The sequence below is a fragment of the Neomonachus schauinslandi genome, chromosome 12, assembly GCF_002201575.2.
Source record: "Neomonachus schauinslandi chromosome 12, ASM220157v2, whole genome shotgun sequence".
Taxonomy (NCBI): domain Eukaryota; kingdom Metazoa; phylum Chordata; class Mammalia; order Carnivora; family Phocidae; genus Neomonachus; species Neomonachus schauinslandi.
Window position 1 is genome coordinate 153,228 of NC_058414.1, and position 17,632 is coordinate 170,859.

At 58.1% G+C, this 17,632-nt stretch overlaps 2 protein-coding genes across 3 annotated transcripts in view; one reads left to right on the plus strand and one right to left on the minus strand.

The window, feature by feature from the left end:
- Positions 1-3,381, plus strand: part of AEBP1 (AE binding protein 1) — a 13,031-nt gene extending 9,650 nt beyond the window's left edge. Inside the window, exons 10-17 of the mRNA XM_044920203.1 lie at positions 62-238; positions 561-684; positions 910-1,106; positions 1,230-1,409; positions 1,622-1,973; positions 2,051-2,190; positions 2,292-2,391; positions 2,553-3,381. Of these exons, the coding sequence (XP_044776138.1) occupies positions 62-238; positions 561-684; positions 910-1,106; positions 1,230-1,409; positions 1,622-1,973; positions 2,051-2,190; positions 2,292-2,391; positions 2,553-3,190 (1,908 nt within the window). The 3' untranslated portion in view covers positions 3,191-3,381. The remainder of the gene's footprint in view (positions 1-61; positions 239-560; positions 685-909; positions 1,107-1,229; positions 1,410-1,621; positions 1,974-2,050; positions 2,191-2,291; positions 2,392-2,552) is intronic.
- A 162-nt stretch (positions 3,382-3,543) lies between these two features.
- On the minus strand, positions 3,544-10,938 carry POLD2 (DNA polymerase delta 2, accessory subunit). Of its 2 annotated transcripts, XM_021703682.2 has the most exons (11): positions 10,635-10,938; positions 9,609-9,879; positions 6,877-6,998; positions 6,573-6,696; positions 6,229-6,343; positions 5,857-6,055; positions 5,505-5,585; positions 5,204-5,361; positions 4,847-4,974; positions 4,323-4,424; positions 3,544-3,945 (listed from the first exon to the last, which is right to left on the minus strand). In XM_021703682.2, the coding sequence occupies exons 2-11, from the start codon at positions 9,826-9,828 to the stop codon at positions 3,785-3,787; spliced, it is 1,410 nt and encodes a 469-aa protein (XP_021559357.1). In that variant the 5' UTR covers positions 9,829-9,879; positions 10,635-10,938; the 3' UTR covers positions 3,544-3,784. The 2 variants fall into 2 exon arrangements, with proteins under 2 accessions (XP_021559357.1, XP_021559358.1); XM_021703683.2 differs by lacking the exon at positions 4,323-4,424.
- Between the last annotated feature and the right edge of the window lie 6,694 nt (positions 10,939-17,632).

Below are 17,632 nucleotides of genomic sequence, written 5' to 3' on the forward strand. Positions count from 1 at the left end.
CGCATGTCCTTGGAGCTGTGGTGCGGGGGGGGGGGGGGGGCAGGGGGGGGGGGGGGGGGGGGGGCGTGGGGGGGGAAGGGGAAGGGCTGGCCAGGGTGGGGGCGTGGCTGGCAGTTGGACAGCTCAGGGCCCCGCCCGCCCGCCTTCGGCAGCTGTCCACAGTTACTACGCACAGAACGAGGTGGTGACCACTGACAACCTGGACTTCCGGCACCACAGCTACAAGGACATGCGCCAGGTAGGGCGCTTGTCCCTGGGCCGTGGGGGCCTGTCCGGAGGCTGGGGTCAGGGCTCACGGGGAAGCTTGTGTTCAGGGCTCCCATCCCAGACCCAGCCTGCCTGAGAGGGAGGTTGGCCGGCCGTCGCCTCAGGGAAGGGAAACCTCTCTCTCTGGTGCTGGTACCCGAGAGGGGCTGGGTCGCCTGCCGGGGCCTCTCCTACCACAGACGCCTTCCCCATGGAACAGACCAGGGTGCTGGGAGAGGCCTGGCACTCCCTGCATCGAGGGCTGCCTCCATGGGCGGCGGGTTGTGTAATTCAGTGTCCTCTCCCGCGCCCAGCTGATGAAGGTGGTGAACGAGGAGTGCCCCACTATCACCCGCACATACAGCTTGGGAAAGAGCTCACGCGGGCTCAAGATCTATGCCATGGAGATCTCAGACAACCCCGGGGATCACGAGCTGGGTGAGGGCCCCATAGCCCCCTGGAAGCCTGCCCTCCCTGGCATGGGTTTGAGCAAGGCCCTGGCATTGCAGCTGGTCCCTGTGCCTGTCTCAGGAGCCTCTCTGGGGGTCCCAGTCTGCCTCGCTGGGCCCCACAAGCCTCAGCGGCCCCCATTCCCCTGGGTGTGAGCCAGCGTGGGTCCTTCCTCCGGGGCCCGGGTGGTTGCTGAGGCTCCCGCCCTTGCAGGGGAACCCGAGTTCCGATACACGGCTGGGATTCACGGCAACGAGGTGCTGGGCAGAGAGCTGCTACTGCTTTTTATGCAGTACTTGTGCCGCGAGTACCGGGACGGGAACCCGCGCGTGCGCAGCCTGGTGCAGGACACGCGCATCCACCTGGTGCCCTCGCTGAACCCCGACGGCTACGAGGTGGCAGCGCAGACGGTGGGTGGGGGGAGTGGAGGGGTGGGGGGGGGAGGCGGGGCTGGGGGGGGGGGGGGGGGGGGGGGGGCGGGGCCGGGCCAGGGGTGGGGGGCAGGTTGACGCCAACCCCACTGGTTCCTCCAGGGCTCCGAGTTTGGGAACTGGGCGATGGGGCTGTGGACTGAGGAGGGTTTTGACATCTACGAAGACTTCCCAGATCTCAACTCTGTGCTCTGGGGAGCAGAGGAGAGGAAATGGGTCCCCTACCGGGTCCCCAACAATAACCTGCCGATTCCTGAACGCTATCTCTCCCCAGATGCCACGGTGAGGCAGCAGCCTGGCTAGCAGGCCTGGGGGAGCGGCCTGGACCCTAGGGTCCTGTCTGGACTTGGGGGTGGGCGGGCGGGTGACTGAGGCTGGGCGCTGAGCCTGGTGAGGCTTGGGGGCACAGAGGGGGCATGAGTACGGCGGGGCGGTCCACAAGGAGGGCGATGGTGGAGGCTGTGGCTCAGAGCTCACGCAGTGGCCGTCCCCAGGTGTCCACGGAGGTCCGAGCCATCATTGCCTGGATGGAGAAGAACCCCTTCGTGCTGGGGGCCAACCTGAACGGCGGTGAGCGGCTCGTGTCCTACCCCTACGACATGGCCCGAACACCCACCCAGGAGCAGCTGCTGGCCGCGGCCATGGCGGCGGCCCGGGGAGAAGACGAGGACGAGTTTTCTGAGGCCCAGGAGACCCCGGACCACGCCGTCTTCCGCTGGCTGGCCATCTCCTTCGCCTCTGCCCACCTCACCATGACGGAGCCGTACCAGGGCGGGTGCCAAGCCCAGGACTACACCAGCGGCAGGGGCATCGTCAACGGGGCCAAGTGGAAGCCCCGGTCTGGGAGTAAGTCCGCCTGGGAGGGGCCGGGGGCGCTGCCTGGGGGTCCCGGGGTGACTGCGGCTCTGTCTGCCCCTGCACAGCCATCAACGACTTCAGTTACCTGCACACCAATTGCCTGGAGCTCTCCATTTACCTGGGCTGCGACAAGTTCCCCCACGAGAGCGAGCTGCCCCGAGAGTGGGACAACAACAAGGAGGCTCTGCTCACCTTCATGGAGCAGGTGGGGGCGGGGGCGCAGGGCTGGGGCCCGGGGGAACTCACAGCAGCTGCGCCACGCGGTGGGGCCTGCCTGGGGACACCCGGCCTTGCCTCCCTCTGCAGGTTCACCGTGGCATCAAGGGGGTTGTGACGGACGAGCAGGGCATCCCTATCGCCAATGCCACCATCTCCGTGAGCGGCATTAACCACGGTGTGAAGACAGGTACCTTGCGTGCGCCCCGCCGCCCCTCCTTCCTGAGGGGGGAGCCAGATCTGTGCGAGGTCTTGGCCAGACGCACCCCCCAGAGGGTCCAACCGAGGCAGAGGGAGGGCTGGCGGCTGGGAGGGGGCGTCTTGGGCGGCAGCACCGGCCTCCCTCTGCAGCGAGCGGGGGTGACTACTGGCGCATCCTGAATCCGGGTGAGTACCGCGTGACGGCCCACGCCGAGGGCTACACGCCGAGTGCCAAGACCTGCAACGTGGATTACGACATCGGGGCCACCCAGTGCAACTTCATCCTGGCCCGCTCCAACTGGAAGCGCATCCGCGAGATCATGGCCATGAACGGGAACCGGCCCATCCCGCGCATCGACCCCTCGCGCCCCATGACCCCCCGGCAGCGGCACGTGCAGCGGCGCCGCCTGCAGTACCGTCTGCGCATGCGCGAGCAGATGCGGCTGCGGCGCCTCAACGCCACGGCCACCCCGGGCCCCAGCACCCCCGCGACGCGGGCGCCCCCCACCGCCACGCTGCCTGCCGCCCCCACCCTGCCCCCCGCCCCCGCCCCCACCCCCAGCGCCAGCCGGGGGCCCTGGCACTTGGCGCCCGAGGCCACCGCGGCGGGCTGGGAGGAGTCGGAGACGGAGACGGAGACCTACACGGAGGTGGTGACGGAGTTTGGGACACAGCTGGGGCCCGAGGAGCACGAGGAGGACCAGGAGGAGGAGGTGGTGGTGGTCATGGCCCCAGAGTTCCCTTTCACCACAGCCGAGACCTACACAGTGAACTTTGGGGACTTCTGAGCCCCGAGCCAGCTCAGTGGCCACCAGCACGCGGGAGCCCCCTGCCCTCGGTGTAGCCCGGCCGGGAGGGGCCACGCACAGAGCGACACCGAGGAGCCAGTCTGTGCAGGCAAGCTCCTGCCTGCCTCGGACGGCCAGGCACGCACAGACTCCTCAGCCATCTGCCCGTCAGCCGCACCAATAAAGCAAGCTCATGGCAGACGTGTGGCTGAGCACTTGGGGACGGGGAGGAGGGAGAGCGGCATGCCACGCGAGTGCCCCCGGCCAGCGTCAGCTCTGCCTGGGAGCTCAATACCAGCACACCGGTCAGGCTTTTTTAAAAAAGATTTTATTTATTTCAGAGAGAGAGAGAGAGAGAGAGAGAGCGCAGGGGGAAGGGCAGAGGGAGAGAGAATCTCAAGCAGACTCCACGCCCAGCACAGAGCCCAACATGGGGCTCAATCTCACGACCCTGAGATCACGACCTGAGCCGAAATCGAGAGTCGGATGCTCAATGGACTGAGCCACCAGGCGCCCCGATCAGGCTTTTATCATAAAGCAAATGCTGCTGCAGGGTCAGTGTTGCACAGAACGGATAGCTGGGGTTTCTGTCAATCAGGGGCCCAGACCCAAGCCCCCCAGGTCCTCGTCCTCTGCCCCAAAGCCCGAGAAGCTGATGGGCTGGCAGGCCAGGCTACGCAGATTCACAAGGCAGGCGGTCTGTGTGGTGCTGAAGTCAGGGACGGCCACCAACAGCACCCTCTGCTCCTCTGGGCCTGCAAAGAAGCCACACAGGCACACACCCCTCACTTAGGTTCTGGGTGGACCCTGGCTCCAAGCGAAGTCACCAGAAGCAAACAGGATTTCCCCATCAGCCCCGTGGGAGTGGTGGCCACAGAAGCTCCGGAAGGGCCGAGGGCAGCATAAAGGTCAAAGGCTAAGGCCCTGCTGACCAGAGGTGGGTGCTGAGCCTCTGCACAGGTGTGGACCGATCAGCCCCCTGCCCAGACATGCTCAGTCAGCTGGCCACTAGGCCGGCCACCTACCCCACGGGGCTTGGGGACTCCAGTGAGGTCTCCTCTGTAAGCCCTGTCCCCAGGACAGAGTCCCTTGTGACAGCCCAGACCCGGGGCCCCCAGAACACAAGACTCACCTAGGAAGATTTTAGAGCCAAACTTGGGGGTGTTCCCGCAAAAGTAGACGTGAGGGCACTCCGGGAAGATGAATGGGTCGGTCTTATAGAAAGGGTAGCAACCTGGAGAAAGCCCACAGCGGCTGGGGCTTCTCAGCTCCGCAAGGCACACGGTCAGGGTGCGGCGCCCTACCCCTGCCCCTCACACATGCTCTGGCTACGCTGGTAGCAGCCCTGCCTGCTGTGACACGGCCCCACGGCCCTGGGGTCAGGTCAGTGTGCCCTGCTGGGTGGGCACTGTGGCAGGGCGCCGGGCTCTGCCCAGCCGGAGCTCCCAATATGCTCCCTGACAAAAGGCCTTGGCTGCAGACAGAGCTAAGACTCCAGAGGAGGTTCTAGAACTATGTCAAGCTTTTGGGTTTTCCCTTAGGTCATGGCAGGACTGGTGAGTGCCAATCCAGGCTGCAAACCCTCTGGGCATCAAGGCCCCGGATTAGGACTCCCTTGGCCCTCTGGCGCCACCCCACGTGGCTGAGTCCCGTTACCTAGCGTGTCAGGGGCTGTGGGGCTGATGTGACGGACGCGCAGGGTCCACTCCAGGATCTCCAAGTGATCCTCCATGCTACTGTACCGGAAAATGTCACTCACATTTTGTCCTGATGTCCCCAGGAATCTGCAAGGCAAGGCTCCGCTGATCCCCACCCTGGGGGGGCCGCTGCCGGTCCTCCCACAGGAGCCAGCCCAGAGCTCACCAGGCACTCTCATGGCGGGTGTTCCAAGCCGACTCTGAGGAGGAGCCCAGATCCAGTGGGCCCTCTGCAGCCCTGGACCCAACCCTCCCCTCTCAGTGCCACTGAGCACAAGGCCAGGGATCAGACAGGGGTGTGGCTGCAGCTGGCTACCTGACTCCATCGATGGTGGCTTGGTAGGGATTGGTGACCAGCTGGAGGGTGGAGTAGGCAGTGGCCAGTGGGAACATGCAGGGGTGCAGGGGTTGCTGGGGGAGCGTGTAGTTGGTTGGGTCAAATTCGCCTGGCATCACGTCCACGGGTACCGACGCCTGGAGGGCACAGGGGCAGGGGAGCTTGCAGGGCCCGGTGCCCTCCAGATCCCCCTTCCTCCCGTTCCCTGGCCCGCCTTCCGGTGCCCGCTGCCGCTTGGCAGACTCCAATCTCATCATCGGCCAACCCCCAGCTCGCTCACGCTCAGCTGCAGGAGGATCTCATCCAGCATTTTGACCGCCTCCACGCTGGCTGCCTGGGTTTTCTTGGTTAAGTACTTGGCCTGGGGATAGAAGTCCGTAGGCTGTCAGGCCCCAAGGCAGGCTCAGAGCAAAGGGACACTTTGAGCCCCGGCCGGACGGCAGAGAGCGGAGCCCCACTGCTCGGGGATGGTAGGAGTTCTGTGCCACAGCCCCCACCGCCCTCAGAAAGCAGGGCCGGAGCAGAGACCCCAGCAGCGCTGCGGGGCACTGGCCACCAGACACTCGAGACCCCGCCTCTCCCTGGGGAAGGAGGGGCTCGAAAGAGGGCGGGTGGGCGGGCGGGGGCCATACCTTGTTGATGGAATCTCTGCTCTGGGTGTTGTAGCTCAGGAGGTTCCCAGCGAGGATGACCCGGGACACGTGGGCGGCGCTGCACTGCTCCCCCTCGTCCCCCAGCTGCCCTGTCACCACGTCCACCAGCAGCTGGGTGCCCAGCAGGCTCTCGCCCCCGCCTCCACCCAGGCCCAGACCAGACACCAGCAGCACAAACCTGCAGGAGAAGTCGGGGTCCTCCTGGGTGCCGAGAAAGCAGGTGTCCCCCTGCTGCCCCCACCCGGCCACTGGCGGAGCTCTGCCCCGGTCACAGGTGAGCAGGGGACATGGAGCCCAGCAACTGTGACTCCCCTGGGCCGCTGGCCAGGCCCCCGAGCGCCTGCTCCTCACCTGTCTGTGTCAAGGGGGGGTGCGGGCTTCTGAGGAGCCAGCTCTGCAAAGCAGTGGTCCTCCACCAGGAACTTCCCGCTGTCTCTCGCAGAGCCGAGCACGGCCAGCACTGTCCCTGGGGAGCAGCAGTGTCAGGCTGCAGGAGGGAGGCCTGAGAGGCTGCCATCTCCTTTCAGGCACCCCCAAAGCAAAGCCAGCCAGTTCTCTTCTGCCTCACTTAGGACTCGGGGCCAAGGGTCTGCTTCCTGCCTCCCTGGGCCTCACACACTGCCCGACCCTGCACCCACCGCTCTGGGGATGTAGGGAAGCAGCAGCATCTCCAGGCACGGGCCCCCCCCCCCCACCTGTGACCAGCTTTGATGCGTCAATGCTGCCTTCTAGTTTGATGCGCTGCAATTCGTCTTCCAAGATCAGCTCGTCATCGGGGTGGATGTACTTGCTCCGAGGAGGCTGGGGGAGCAGGTTGTGCTGGAAGACGGAGACTGGGGGGAGTCTTGGGGCCAGAGGCTGGGTCCTAAGGCTCCCAGGCCCCATCAGCAAGATGGCACTGCAGCCCCCAGCCCCCCGGGGACAGAGGCCCAGCTCTGATTCCCTGGGCATACGGCAGGTGGTCCCATCAGTGCCCCCAAGGCAGCGTGCCGGCCTCACCTCTTCGCTGATCTCCCGGAGGATGGAGGGCTGGAGCGGCATGGCCTTGAAGAGGGTCCCCACCACACAGCACTTCTCCCCAGGCTGCAGCTCACACAGCTTCTTTACCTGGACTCCATCACCTGGGCATAACAGGCATGAGCTCAGGGACCCAGCGGCCTCCCCCCCACCCCGGGACAGGGCACAGGCCTCCCCGCGCACCGCAGCTCATGGGCCGGGCCTCTGGGGGGAAGGAGAACATCAAGTACAGGGACCCCCACCCCCAACTCGAGCAGACTCGGCGCCAGGAGGATAGAGGGATGTGGCCGGGCCCTTGCATCCGAGGTCCTTGTAAGAAAGGCAGACACGCAGAGACAGGGGCGCGGGCAGCTGCCAGAACCTGGGAGAGCCGAGGAAAACGTGCTCCCGGCCGGCCGACACCTGCATTCAGACCTCTGGTCTCCAGAACGGACAGAGAATACGGTTCTGGCGTATTAAGCTGCTCGGTTTGTGACTTTATTGTCTCTGACAGCAAAGAACAACCAGGAAACCGATAGAGTATTATGTCACTTACACCGAAATCGTAACACTCACTCTTAGAAAGAAGTACCCTGCCCTAAAAACCGGAGAGTGGCGCGGTGTGCAGGGCTCACCCAGGCAGGCCAGAGGAAGGAGCACAAGTCCCAGAAGGCCTGTGGGTTTGTCAGTAAAGAGCCGGAGCCTGAGAAAAATGCTGCCAGGACCTGATGGGATAATGGGGCTGCAGGACCAGCCCCTTCCAGAGCCCAGCTGCCTCTTCTGCCCTGGAATAACCAAGAACATTCCACAGATATACACCCTGGGAAGTGGAGGCTAGTAGTTCAAAACGAGATAAGGAGGGCGCCAGCAGCAGGGAGAAATGCCAGACACCCAGGGAAACAGCAGACTCCAGAGCTGAGCCCCCTCTCAACCCCTGGGGGCCGTGCCGAGCACTGGCCGTGAAACTCATCCGCACCTGCCCACACGCAGGGTAGACGCTACTGCCCCACCACATGCTGAGGCAGCAGAGGCACAGAGAGGTTAAGTGGCACGCCCAAGGCTGCACAGCTGGGATCTACCGTGCACACCCAAGCACCAGGCAGAACCACACATCCCTGTGTCGAGGGCAGGACATCTGTCCAGCTGGACGGCGAGCGGACATCGGGCCAGGCACCAGCATCGAGTGAACAGCACGGCCCATCCTCCCCCTCACCAAGCTTACGACCCAGAGGGAGAGAGACGACAGTAGTCAACAAGGGGTCAGCCACTGTGACAAGTGCCACGGACACATGGGAGCCGAGGCAGAAGGTAGGAGAAAGCCCCGGTGGCTGACGTGGCCTCTCGAAGCACGTGACATTTAAGCTGAAGTCATGAGGGAAGACTGGGAAAGAGCGTGCCAGGCGAAGGGAATGCCAGCAAGAAAAGGCTTCATGTGTTCAGGAAGCTCAAGAGAGAGACACACGAGTCCCAAGGCTGAACTCTGGTCGGAAAGCCTGGCCACGCGGGGAATCCACTCGCAGGCGTTCCGGGAGAGGTCAGCATCCACCGCCAGGCCGGCGAGCAGACAGCGGTGCCGCCGTCCACCGCCCAGCCGAGGCTGCATTCATTAGGGGCCACCTTCTGACCTCCTGACCCGTCTGCGAGCAGACCGAGGGCTGTGTTTCTGTCACTGCACAGATGTCAGTCAGCAGCGGTGGTGACTGCAGGAGAAACCTGCACCAGAGCGGTGCTGTCGTAAAGGACCTAAACGGAGGCAGTGACACGGGGCCCGAGGAGGGGGTCCCCAAGGGCTTCAAGGAAAGCGAGGAAAGGCCACTGGGAGCCACAGGAAGGACACCCCATTACGTGGCAGAGGACACACGAACAGCACTAGGGACCCGAGACATCCCTAACAGATCTGATGGTCTAGTTCTCCTTGTTGCTCGTAATGAAACCAGAGTCGATCCCGTCGGCTGGGTGGGACGGGCCTGAGCGCCACTGCTCCCCGCAGCAGAGACCGGAGCTGGGACCACGAAGGCCAGGGATGGATGGCTAGGACACAGTCCCACCTGTAAACATTTCAGATGAACTGAAAGCGACCCGGAAAGCCACTCTGATCCACCGTAAGACTGAGGAATGCGGCCCCACCCGAAAGCTGAAGCTGTTCGCCACTAGGAATAATGTAACTGCAGGACGGGTCGCAGACCAAGTGGGGAAGAAAGAAGATGCGCCCGGCCCCTGGGTTAGGAAAGACAGAAGAGCCCACGGGACAGGAGATCCACGCCCAATCAGCACGGAGGGCGCAGACTCACAGGGAGCCCCCCTGAGGGGGGAGGTGCATCTTCACGGACCTGGGCTCCCAGTGCCGGGTACCTGGTCTGCCGCACTGAGACACAGGATGGCCACACGTGGGCAAACAAGCACGTAACCTGCACTCCAGGCGGGGAACATCCCTACACCAGAGAGATGATCACTGCTCCCACCAGAACGAAGCCCCACCCCTACCCAGCCTCTGAACTAAACCTCCCCTTAAAGCCACCTGTTCCTTAATTTAACCCTCGTAACTACCTGAAGAAGCTGAGGCACAGAGGTTGACTTTCCCAAGATAACCGGGAAATGGGGTAAACTAAAGAAGGTTCCAGCTGTACCTGGTCGCTCCTATGACATTTCTAACGCCCCTCCCGCCCCCGCCCCGCCCCGCCCCAGTCCCTTCTGGGCTGGTGGGGAGGAAGCACTTCCCGGAACACATCACTTACCCCAGTGCTGCTCGGCCCGGCTCACCAGGAAGGGCCTCATTTGGAGGAGGCGGGTAGCATAAATGTGGGCGTACTGCCGGCTGAAGCTGCGCTCCCCGAGCCTGAAGGGCTGGGAGGAGTTGGTGTACGTGGACACGGGCACACGGGCAAAGGTGGCATTGCTGGCTGATGGTGGGGAGAGGAGAGTGTGGGCCCTCTGGGCAGCCTGCTCCGAAAACATGGCTGTGCTACACGTGTGCAGACCCCTGTGCTCGGGCCCAGGAGGCGGTCACTGTGAAAACACAGATGCAGCCTTGCAGCCCCTGCCCAGCCCACGGCTTTCCCGCCGTGTCTCCCCTACACCTGCCGGCGTGGGAGGAGGATGGCACAGCTGCAGCCCACCCCAGACATGGTTCAGACAGCACATCACCGCTCCTGGATCCCAACGGGTCGCCGTGTCATGCTCCTCCAAAGACGGAGGCAAGGAAAGCTGGGAAATGCTGCTCTCACCTGAGGATCTCCTAAACCCTCTCCGAACCATGCCTCCATTGCCTGCCTCACACCTCTACCTGGACAACTACCTGGCTCTCAAATCCCACATGCCATCTGCCCCCAGCACCTGCCCCATCTCAGGTACGAGGCCAGCCTTACATAAGCTACCAGAAAATAATACGCCTATTTTAAATAAAAATGAAACAAAATCTACACCAGTCACTCCTCTGCTGAAAAGGCTCCCCATTTCCGTGACTGAAACCCCAAGTCCCTACAACGGCCTGAGATCTGCCCCAGCTCTTCTCCCGGGTTCCTGCCCGCACGTTGCAGACTCGCTGGCTCCCCATTCCCCGCTCTTTGCTCACACCTCACTGTCAACCCTCCCCTGGCGCTTCTACGTCTCCCATTCTGATTTCCGTGGCATTGACTAGGAACCTATTGTGAGTTTACGGTCCGCCCCCCTTGACTGGGACACGAGCTCCCGGACTGCAGCGGCCCGCGCCGCCACCGGACGGTCGACAGTGCACCGCTCACAGTCTCTCCTCTTCCGTGTACCTTTTCAGCGCGGCTGCCAGGCGCTTGTACCCTGGTTCCGCCGCACGGCTCTGGGCCACGGCGGAACCTGAACTAACTTCCGGCCCGAACGTGCGGAGCCGGGCCGCGGCCCCGGAAGGAGCCCCGCCGGCCCCGGCCCGCGCTCGGGCTTCGGCTCGGCGCGTGCAGCAGGGAGCCTGCGAGACGCCGCCCAGCCCGCCGCCACGCGCGGACACCGGAGCCCCAGCCCTGGCGCCGCCGCCGCCACGCGGGTCCCGGGACGCAGGACCTCAGCCACCGAGCCCCGCGCCGCCAGTCTCCCTCCGCCTCCCGCCAATCCACGCGCACCGCCCCGCCCACTTCCGCGCTCCGCCTCTCGCCCGTGCCCACCCATCACCGCCTTCGACCAATCGACGAGCTGCCCGTTCCGTCCATCACCGCGGGGCCCGCCCGCCGACGCGCCCCCCTCCCGCCAATCCGCGCGCGTCGCCCCGCCCACCTCCTCTCGCTGAATCCCACCAGTCTGCGCGCGCCGCCCCGCCCACCTCCGCGCCCCGCCTCCCGTGCGGCACACCCCGCCCACCTCCGCCTCCAGCCAATCCGCGAGCGCCCCGCCTCTGGACGCGCCCCGGGTTTCCCGGACTACGCGGGGCCCGCGGGGGCCGTGGGACTCGCGCGCTTGCCTGTGTCGAGGCGCGTGCCTGAGGTCAGCCCGCGGAGGGCAGGGCCCGGGACTGGGATCCCGGACCGCGGAGCAGCGCTTAGGACTAGGGTCAGTGTTAGGGAAGCGGACGGGGTGTGGCCCAGCCTCCACCGGGGCCTCCCGCATCCTCCATCCCGCGCCGCCCCCGCTGCGGAGTGCCCTCTCCCGCACAGGCTCTGAGGCCCCGAGCCCCGAGGCGAGCCCGGGCGCCCTAGCGGTGGAGCCCGCTCGCCCTCGCAGCCGGGGGGGGGGGGGCCTGTCGCACGCGCGCCGCTTCCGGTGCTGGGCCCCGTCTCCACGACGACGGGGGTCGTGACGTCGGTGGCAGCCGAGAGCTTGGCGGCCGGGGGCGCCTCAGGCGGGCCAATGCGTCTCAGGCTCCCGCAGCCCCGTGAGGACGGGGCAGGCGGCGGGGGGCCCCGGGGCCGGGCGGAGCCGCAGGGACCCCGCCGTCTGTCCGGGGGGGTGTGTGTGCCGGGGTCCCCCGCTCGCCACCCGCCGCCGCCGCTGCGCCCTGGACGGAGGACAGGCGTGTGGGGCGTCCGTGCGGCGTTCCGGGGAACGTGCTGTTGCGACCATGCAGGGCCGGCCCGCAGCCCTTCCCCTCCCTGCGGTCCGGCTGCCCGCCACCTGCAAGGGCTAACTCCGCACGGCAGGAGACGAACCCCGATTTGTTCTCTCCACGTGAAACCGAAGATGTTCTTAAATGTGTAGATGACAGAAGGGCTCAGGGCTCCCGGCAGGCCTTGCGGCTTTACGGGGTTGGGCTCCTTAGAATAAGTGCGTTTCCACGGAAGGCCAGGGCTGGGTGGACCCGAGTCGCAGGGAGAAGGCCTTTCGTGATGCTCACTAATGTGTTTTTCTTTATCGTGGTAAAATCTGTATGACATAAGACGTACCATTTGAACCATCATGAAGTATACAGCTTGGTGGCACTCCGTGCATTCGGTGTTGTGCAGCCATCCCCACCATCGTCTCTTTTCCATCTTTCCACGCTGAAGCTCTGCACCTGTTACACTGCCTCCCCCCACTCCTCTCCCAGCCCCTGTCAGTTCCAGTCTTCCTTCTGTCTCTATGCATTTGCCTGTTCCAGGTACCTCGCAGGAGGGGAATCATACAGTATTTGTTTCTTTGTATCTGGTTTATTTCACTTAATATCTTCAAGGTACATCCATATTGTACCATGTGTCAGAACTAACTTCTTTTTTAGGAGCCAATAATACCTCCTTGTTCATACGTACCACATCTGTATATCTATTCAGTCCATCAATGGAGGTTTAGCTTGTTTCCATCTTGAAGCTATCATGAATAATGCTGCTTTGAATGTGGGTGTCGAGGCCTCCGTTTCAGATCTTTTGGGTATATACCTAGAAGTGGAATTGTGGGGCAAATGGTAAGTCCATGGTTAATTTTCTGAGGAGCGGCCACGCTTGCCTACAGCAGCTGCACGGTTTAACATTCCCACCAACAGTGCAGAAGGCTTTCAATTTCTCCACATCCTCTCCAACACTTGGTCTTCTCTGGTTTTTTGATAGTAGCCGTCCTAATGGGTGTGAGGTGCCGCCTCAGTTGGTTTTTATTTTCATTTCCCTGGTAATTAGTGATGTTGGACATCTTTTCATGTGCTTGTTGGCCATCTGTGTATCTTTGAAGAAATTCTCATTCAAGTTCTGTGCCCATGTTTTAATTGGGTTATGTTTTTGTTTTTTTAATTCTAGGAGTGCTTTATATATTCCAGATATCAATCCCTTGTCAGATATGTAATTTGCAGATGTTTTCTTCCATTCCATGGGTTGCATTTTACTCTGTTGAAACTGTCCTGTGATGCACACAGTTTTCATTTTGATGAAATCCAATCATACTCTGTTCTTTTTTGGCCTCCTGTGCCTTTGGTGTCATATCCAAAAAGCCACTGCCAAATCCAATGTCGTAAAGTTTGCCCCTTGTGGTTTCTTCTCAGAGTTTTATAGTTGTAGCTCTTAGGTGTAGGTCTTTGATCCCTGTAGGATTAATTTTTGTATATGGCCTTAGGTGTAAGGGTTTAACCTCATTTTTTTTGCATGTAGATATCCAGTTTTCCCAATGCCATGTTTTGGAAAGACTGTCCTTTTCTCATTGAATAGTCTTGACATCCTTGTCAAAAAATCATTTGACCACACATGCAAAAGTTTATTTATGGGCTGTCTGTTACACTGGCCTGTATGTCTGTCTTTATGCCAGTACCACAGTGTTTTGATTATTGCAGCTTTGTTGTAGATTTTGAAATCAGAAAGTGTGAGTCCAGTCTTCCCACTTTGTTCTTTTTTAGGATTCGGGGTCCCTTGAGATTCCATGTAAATCTTAGGAAGGATTTTTTTCCATTTCTGCAAAAAAAATATCATTAGGGTTTTGATAGGGATTGCATTTAATCTGTAGATCACTTTGAGTAGTACTGACACCTTAACAATATTAAATCTTCCAATCCATGAACATGGAATGTCTTTCCAGTTATGTCTTTAGTTGTTGCTTTTTTCCTTCAGCTGAGACAGCAGAAGAGATGATTTATTGTACACGTGTTACATTCGGCCCCAAATGAAAACAGATTTAGTCCTGAAAGTCACAGGTTCAGGGCAAAGGACCAAAAGGGACTGTTTTGGTATGAACAAGGTGGGCCTCTGAAAGGTGGTCATTGCAGTCAGATGGTGATGGATGTTCTAGATTCATTGACTCAAGCTCTAGAAAGTAGGCGTGCGGTCCACTGATTGGTACCAGCGTCCCTGGCCTCTGGCTTTCCTTGTTTCCACTCCTGTGACTTCCATGGGTGCACAAGCTAGCAGTTTACTTGGACCTTGGCCTCCTCTTTCTTCTTTTTCTTCTCATACTGAGCGTTTGCCTCTTCCTCCACTTGGCTGGCATGGCGTGGAGGTTTTCGAGAAGATGGTGCTGAGGCTGAGAGAGCCTCTATTGTTTTCAGCAATGCATTTTCGTTTTCAGTGCACAAGTGTTTTGCATCCTTGGTTATGCTAATTCCTAAGTATTTTATTCTTTTTGATGCTATGTAAATGGATTTTAAAATTTTCATTTTCAGATTGTTTATTGTTAGTGTATAGAAATGCACCTGATTTTTGTATGTTGATTTTTTGTGTATCTTGCAACCTACTATGCTGAATTCATTTATTAATTCTCATGTGTATGTGTGTGTTTGTCTTTAGTGGAATTATTAGGGTTTTCTACATATAAGATCATGTAATATGCAAGAAGAGCATTTTATTTCTTCCTTTCCAATTTGGAAGCCTTTTATTTCCTTTTCTTGCCTCCTTGCTCTGGCTAGGATTTCCAGTACTATGTTGGTGAAAGCAGGCATCTTCATCTTCTTGATTTTAGAGGAAAAGCTTTAAGTCTTTCACCATTGAGTTTGATGTTGGCTGTGGGTTTTCCATATCTGTATTTTAGTATCCAAGGTACTTTTCTTCTACTCTTAGTTTGTTGACTGTGGTTTTTTTTTCTTCACATGAAAGGATGTTGAATTTTGTCAAATACTTTTTCTGCATCAATTGTGGTCTTTTTTTTTTTTCTGTTAATGTGGTGTATTACAGTGATTGATTTTCATATATCCAACTATTCTTGCATTTCAGAAATAAATCCCACTTGATGGATTTCTGAACCATTTGGTGGAATTACAAACCAAGGTTACAGTAAGACTAGCTGAGCTGGAAGGACACACTCCTCTGTGTTTCTCCTTTATCCCACATTCACAATACTTCTGACATAAGATGTGTGGGTTTTCCACACATTAAGCAATTCTCTGTGACACCAGCTGAGTGTCCCATAAGGCACTTCAATTCTGACATCATCTACCTGGGGTTACTGTCAGATCTCACAAGGAAGGCCTCAGACCCACAAGACCGCCCCCACCTCAGCTGCCAATCTCAAGTTCCAGCTGTAACCTTTACTTCTGACCAAAGAGCTATAAATCAGAGTTCCCACAACCCTGAACCTTGGGTTTCATAATTTGCTAGAATGGCTCATAGAACTCAGGGAAACACTTAAGTTTACCATTTTATCATCCAAAAGAATATGGCAAAGGAGACAGATGAACAGCCAAATGAAGAGATATGTAGAATGAAGTCAGGAAAGATCATGAGCCTCAGGAGCTTGAAGTTGTGAAGTTGGCCTGTGTCACCCTCCTGGTACGTGAATATACTCATTGACCTCAAAGCTCTCCCAGCCCCATATGTTACGGATTTTTATGGCGACTTTATCCCGTAGTCATGATCAATCATTAGCTCACTCTCTAGTCCCACTCCCCATCTCAGAGGTTGGGGGTGGGCAAGGCTGAACACTCCATGCTCCTAATCATGGCTTGATCTTTCTGGTGACCAGCCCTCCCCCTAAAGCCATCTAGGAGCCCACTCAGAATCCCCTTATTAGAACAAAAGACATTCCTTTCACCCAGGAAATTCCAAGAGATTTAGGAACTCTGTGTCAGGAACTGGCATCCCGAGGCCAAATAGTAGAACAAAATATGTTCCCGGTGCTCTCATTACTCAGGAAATTACAAGGGTTTTAGGAGCTCTGTGTCAGCAGTCAGGGGCAGAAACCAACATATATATTCTCTGTTATTTCACACTAGCTTTTATAATTGTCCATGTATTTTTACCTTTACTGGAAATTTATTTCTTCCTTTGGCTTTGAGTTACTGTCCAGTGTCCTTTCATTTTCTACCCAAAGGACTTCCTTGAGCATCTCTTGCAGGGAAGACCTAGTGATGAACTCTCAGCTTTTGTTTATCTGGGAATGTCTTCATTTTCCCCTCATTTTTGAAGGACAGTTTTCCAGAGGTAAGATTCTCAACTGACAGTTTTTTTTTTTCTTTTAGCACATGAATGTATCAGCCCACCACCTTCTGGCCTCCAAGGTTTCTGCACCAGATGGCCTGCAGGGCGCTTTCTTTCGATGCATCCCCTGAATCCAAGGGTCTGTCCCCTGGAGTGTGTCCACACAAGGTTGGGTAGCAGATCCTGATAAGGGTCTTTCCAGGGAGGTTGAAGAGTCTTTCTAGAGGTGTCTCTTCCAACAAACGAGATCTCCAGGTTGCAAGGTGTGATGCTCCAGGTCACTGTGTCCCAGGGACGCACTGTGAACGGTGCTCCCCCAAAGCAGGACTATTTTAATCGGAGTAGTTAGGCCTTTACCATATTAAACATATCTCCTTTTTTATCAACTGTGGGTCAGAGGACGTGTGTAAGTGTGTACTGGATGCCCCGTGACTGCCTCGAAGTGTGAGAATCTGTGAGCTCCCAAGGGGGTGGACCCGAGATGTAGAGACCCACAGCCGTGCTTTATGAGGCCAAGGAATTTGGAAGGTCTTTACGAGTTTTGCCACTTGAGACCTAACAGTGCTGTTAGCGTTGATTAACCCTTAGGACTGAGCCCGGTATGCGCAGTGGAAGTACTGTAGAGTCAGTCAGACTCCTCGGGCTTGCCTGTGGGTTCCCAGAGAACCAGAAAGTGTGAGAGGGGCACCCTAGGTTGGGGATAATCTTTTCTAACAGAATTTTATTTATTTATTTATTTTTAAAGATTTTATTTATTTGACACACAGAGAGACACAGCTGGAGAGGGAACAGAGGCAGGGGGAGCGGGAGAGGGAGAAGCAGTCTCCTGGCTGAGCAGGGAGCCCGATGTGGGGCTCGATCCCGGCACTCCGGGATTATGACCTGAGCCAAAGGCAGATGCTTAACGACTGAGCCACCCAGGTGCCCCTCTAACAGAATTTTAACCACAGAAGAGGTGTTGGCCTATCTACAAGAGGAAGCTTTGGTCCAGCGAGAAAGCAAAGGAAATGTGACTAAAACATATTGATATCCATGAGATGGGAAAGCTGTATGAGGCTCATTCATATGAACTGGTTTCTGTGGATTTATACTTCGGGCAGCTGGGACAAACGAGGAAGGCACTTGTGGCCTTATTCATATTTGCACACCAATGTCGGTTCATGAATGCTACCATTTTGTCAGTAGGCCAATGGTTTAATGCATGTACAGTGGTAAGTAGTGGGAATTGTAGAGTTTCTGGTAGGGCCAGATTGTTATTTGGCCTAAACCAGAGTTCTCTCTTTATGGATCCAAAAATTATTAGATTTCCAATATTGTTTTTCCTTTCTTGGGACCAGTTGGGCCTCTCTTGTCAGTTTTTCCAAATTATCATTTGGGAGGATGTCTCTTTGGACCGCAACAGAGATTTGGCTTGAGAGCAGTGTTTCTGGCAGAAATATCAGTGGGGTGGTTTACTCCAGCCTCCAGGGAGTCAAGTCTGGGACGCCCGGGAACCTTAA

Bases quoted from the DNA above. Each gene is read 5' to 3' on its own strand.
- POLD2 (XM_021703682.2), bottom strand. From the start codon at position 9,828: ATGTTTTCGGAGCAGGCTGCCCAGAGGGCCCACACTCTCCTCTCCCCA. The intron at 6,999-9,608 runs GTAAGTGATGTG...TGTTATGCCCAG, and splicing joins CCGGGCCGAGCAGCACTGGG to GTGATGGAGTCCAGGTAAAG. The intron at 5,586-5,856 runs GTATGGCCCCCG...TTCTATCCCCAG, and splicing joins GCAGAGATTCCATCAACAAG to GCCAAGTACTTAACCAAGAA.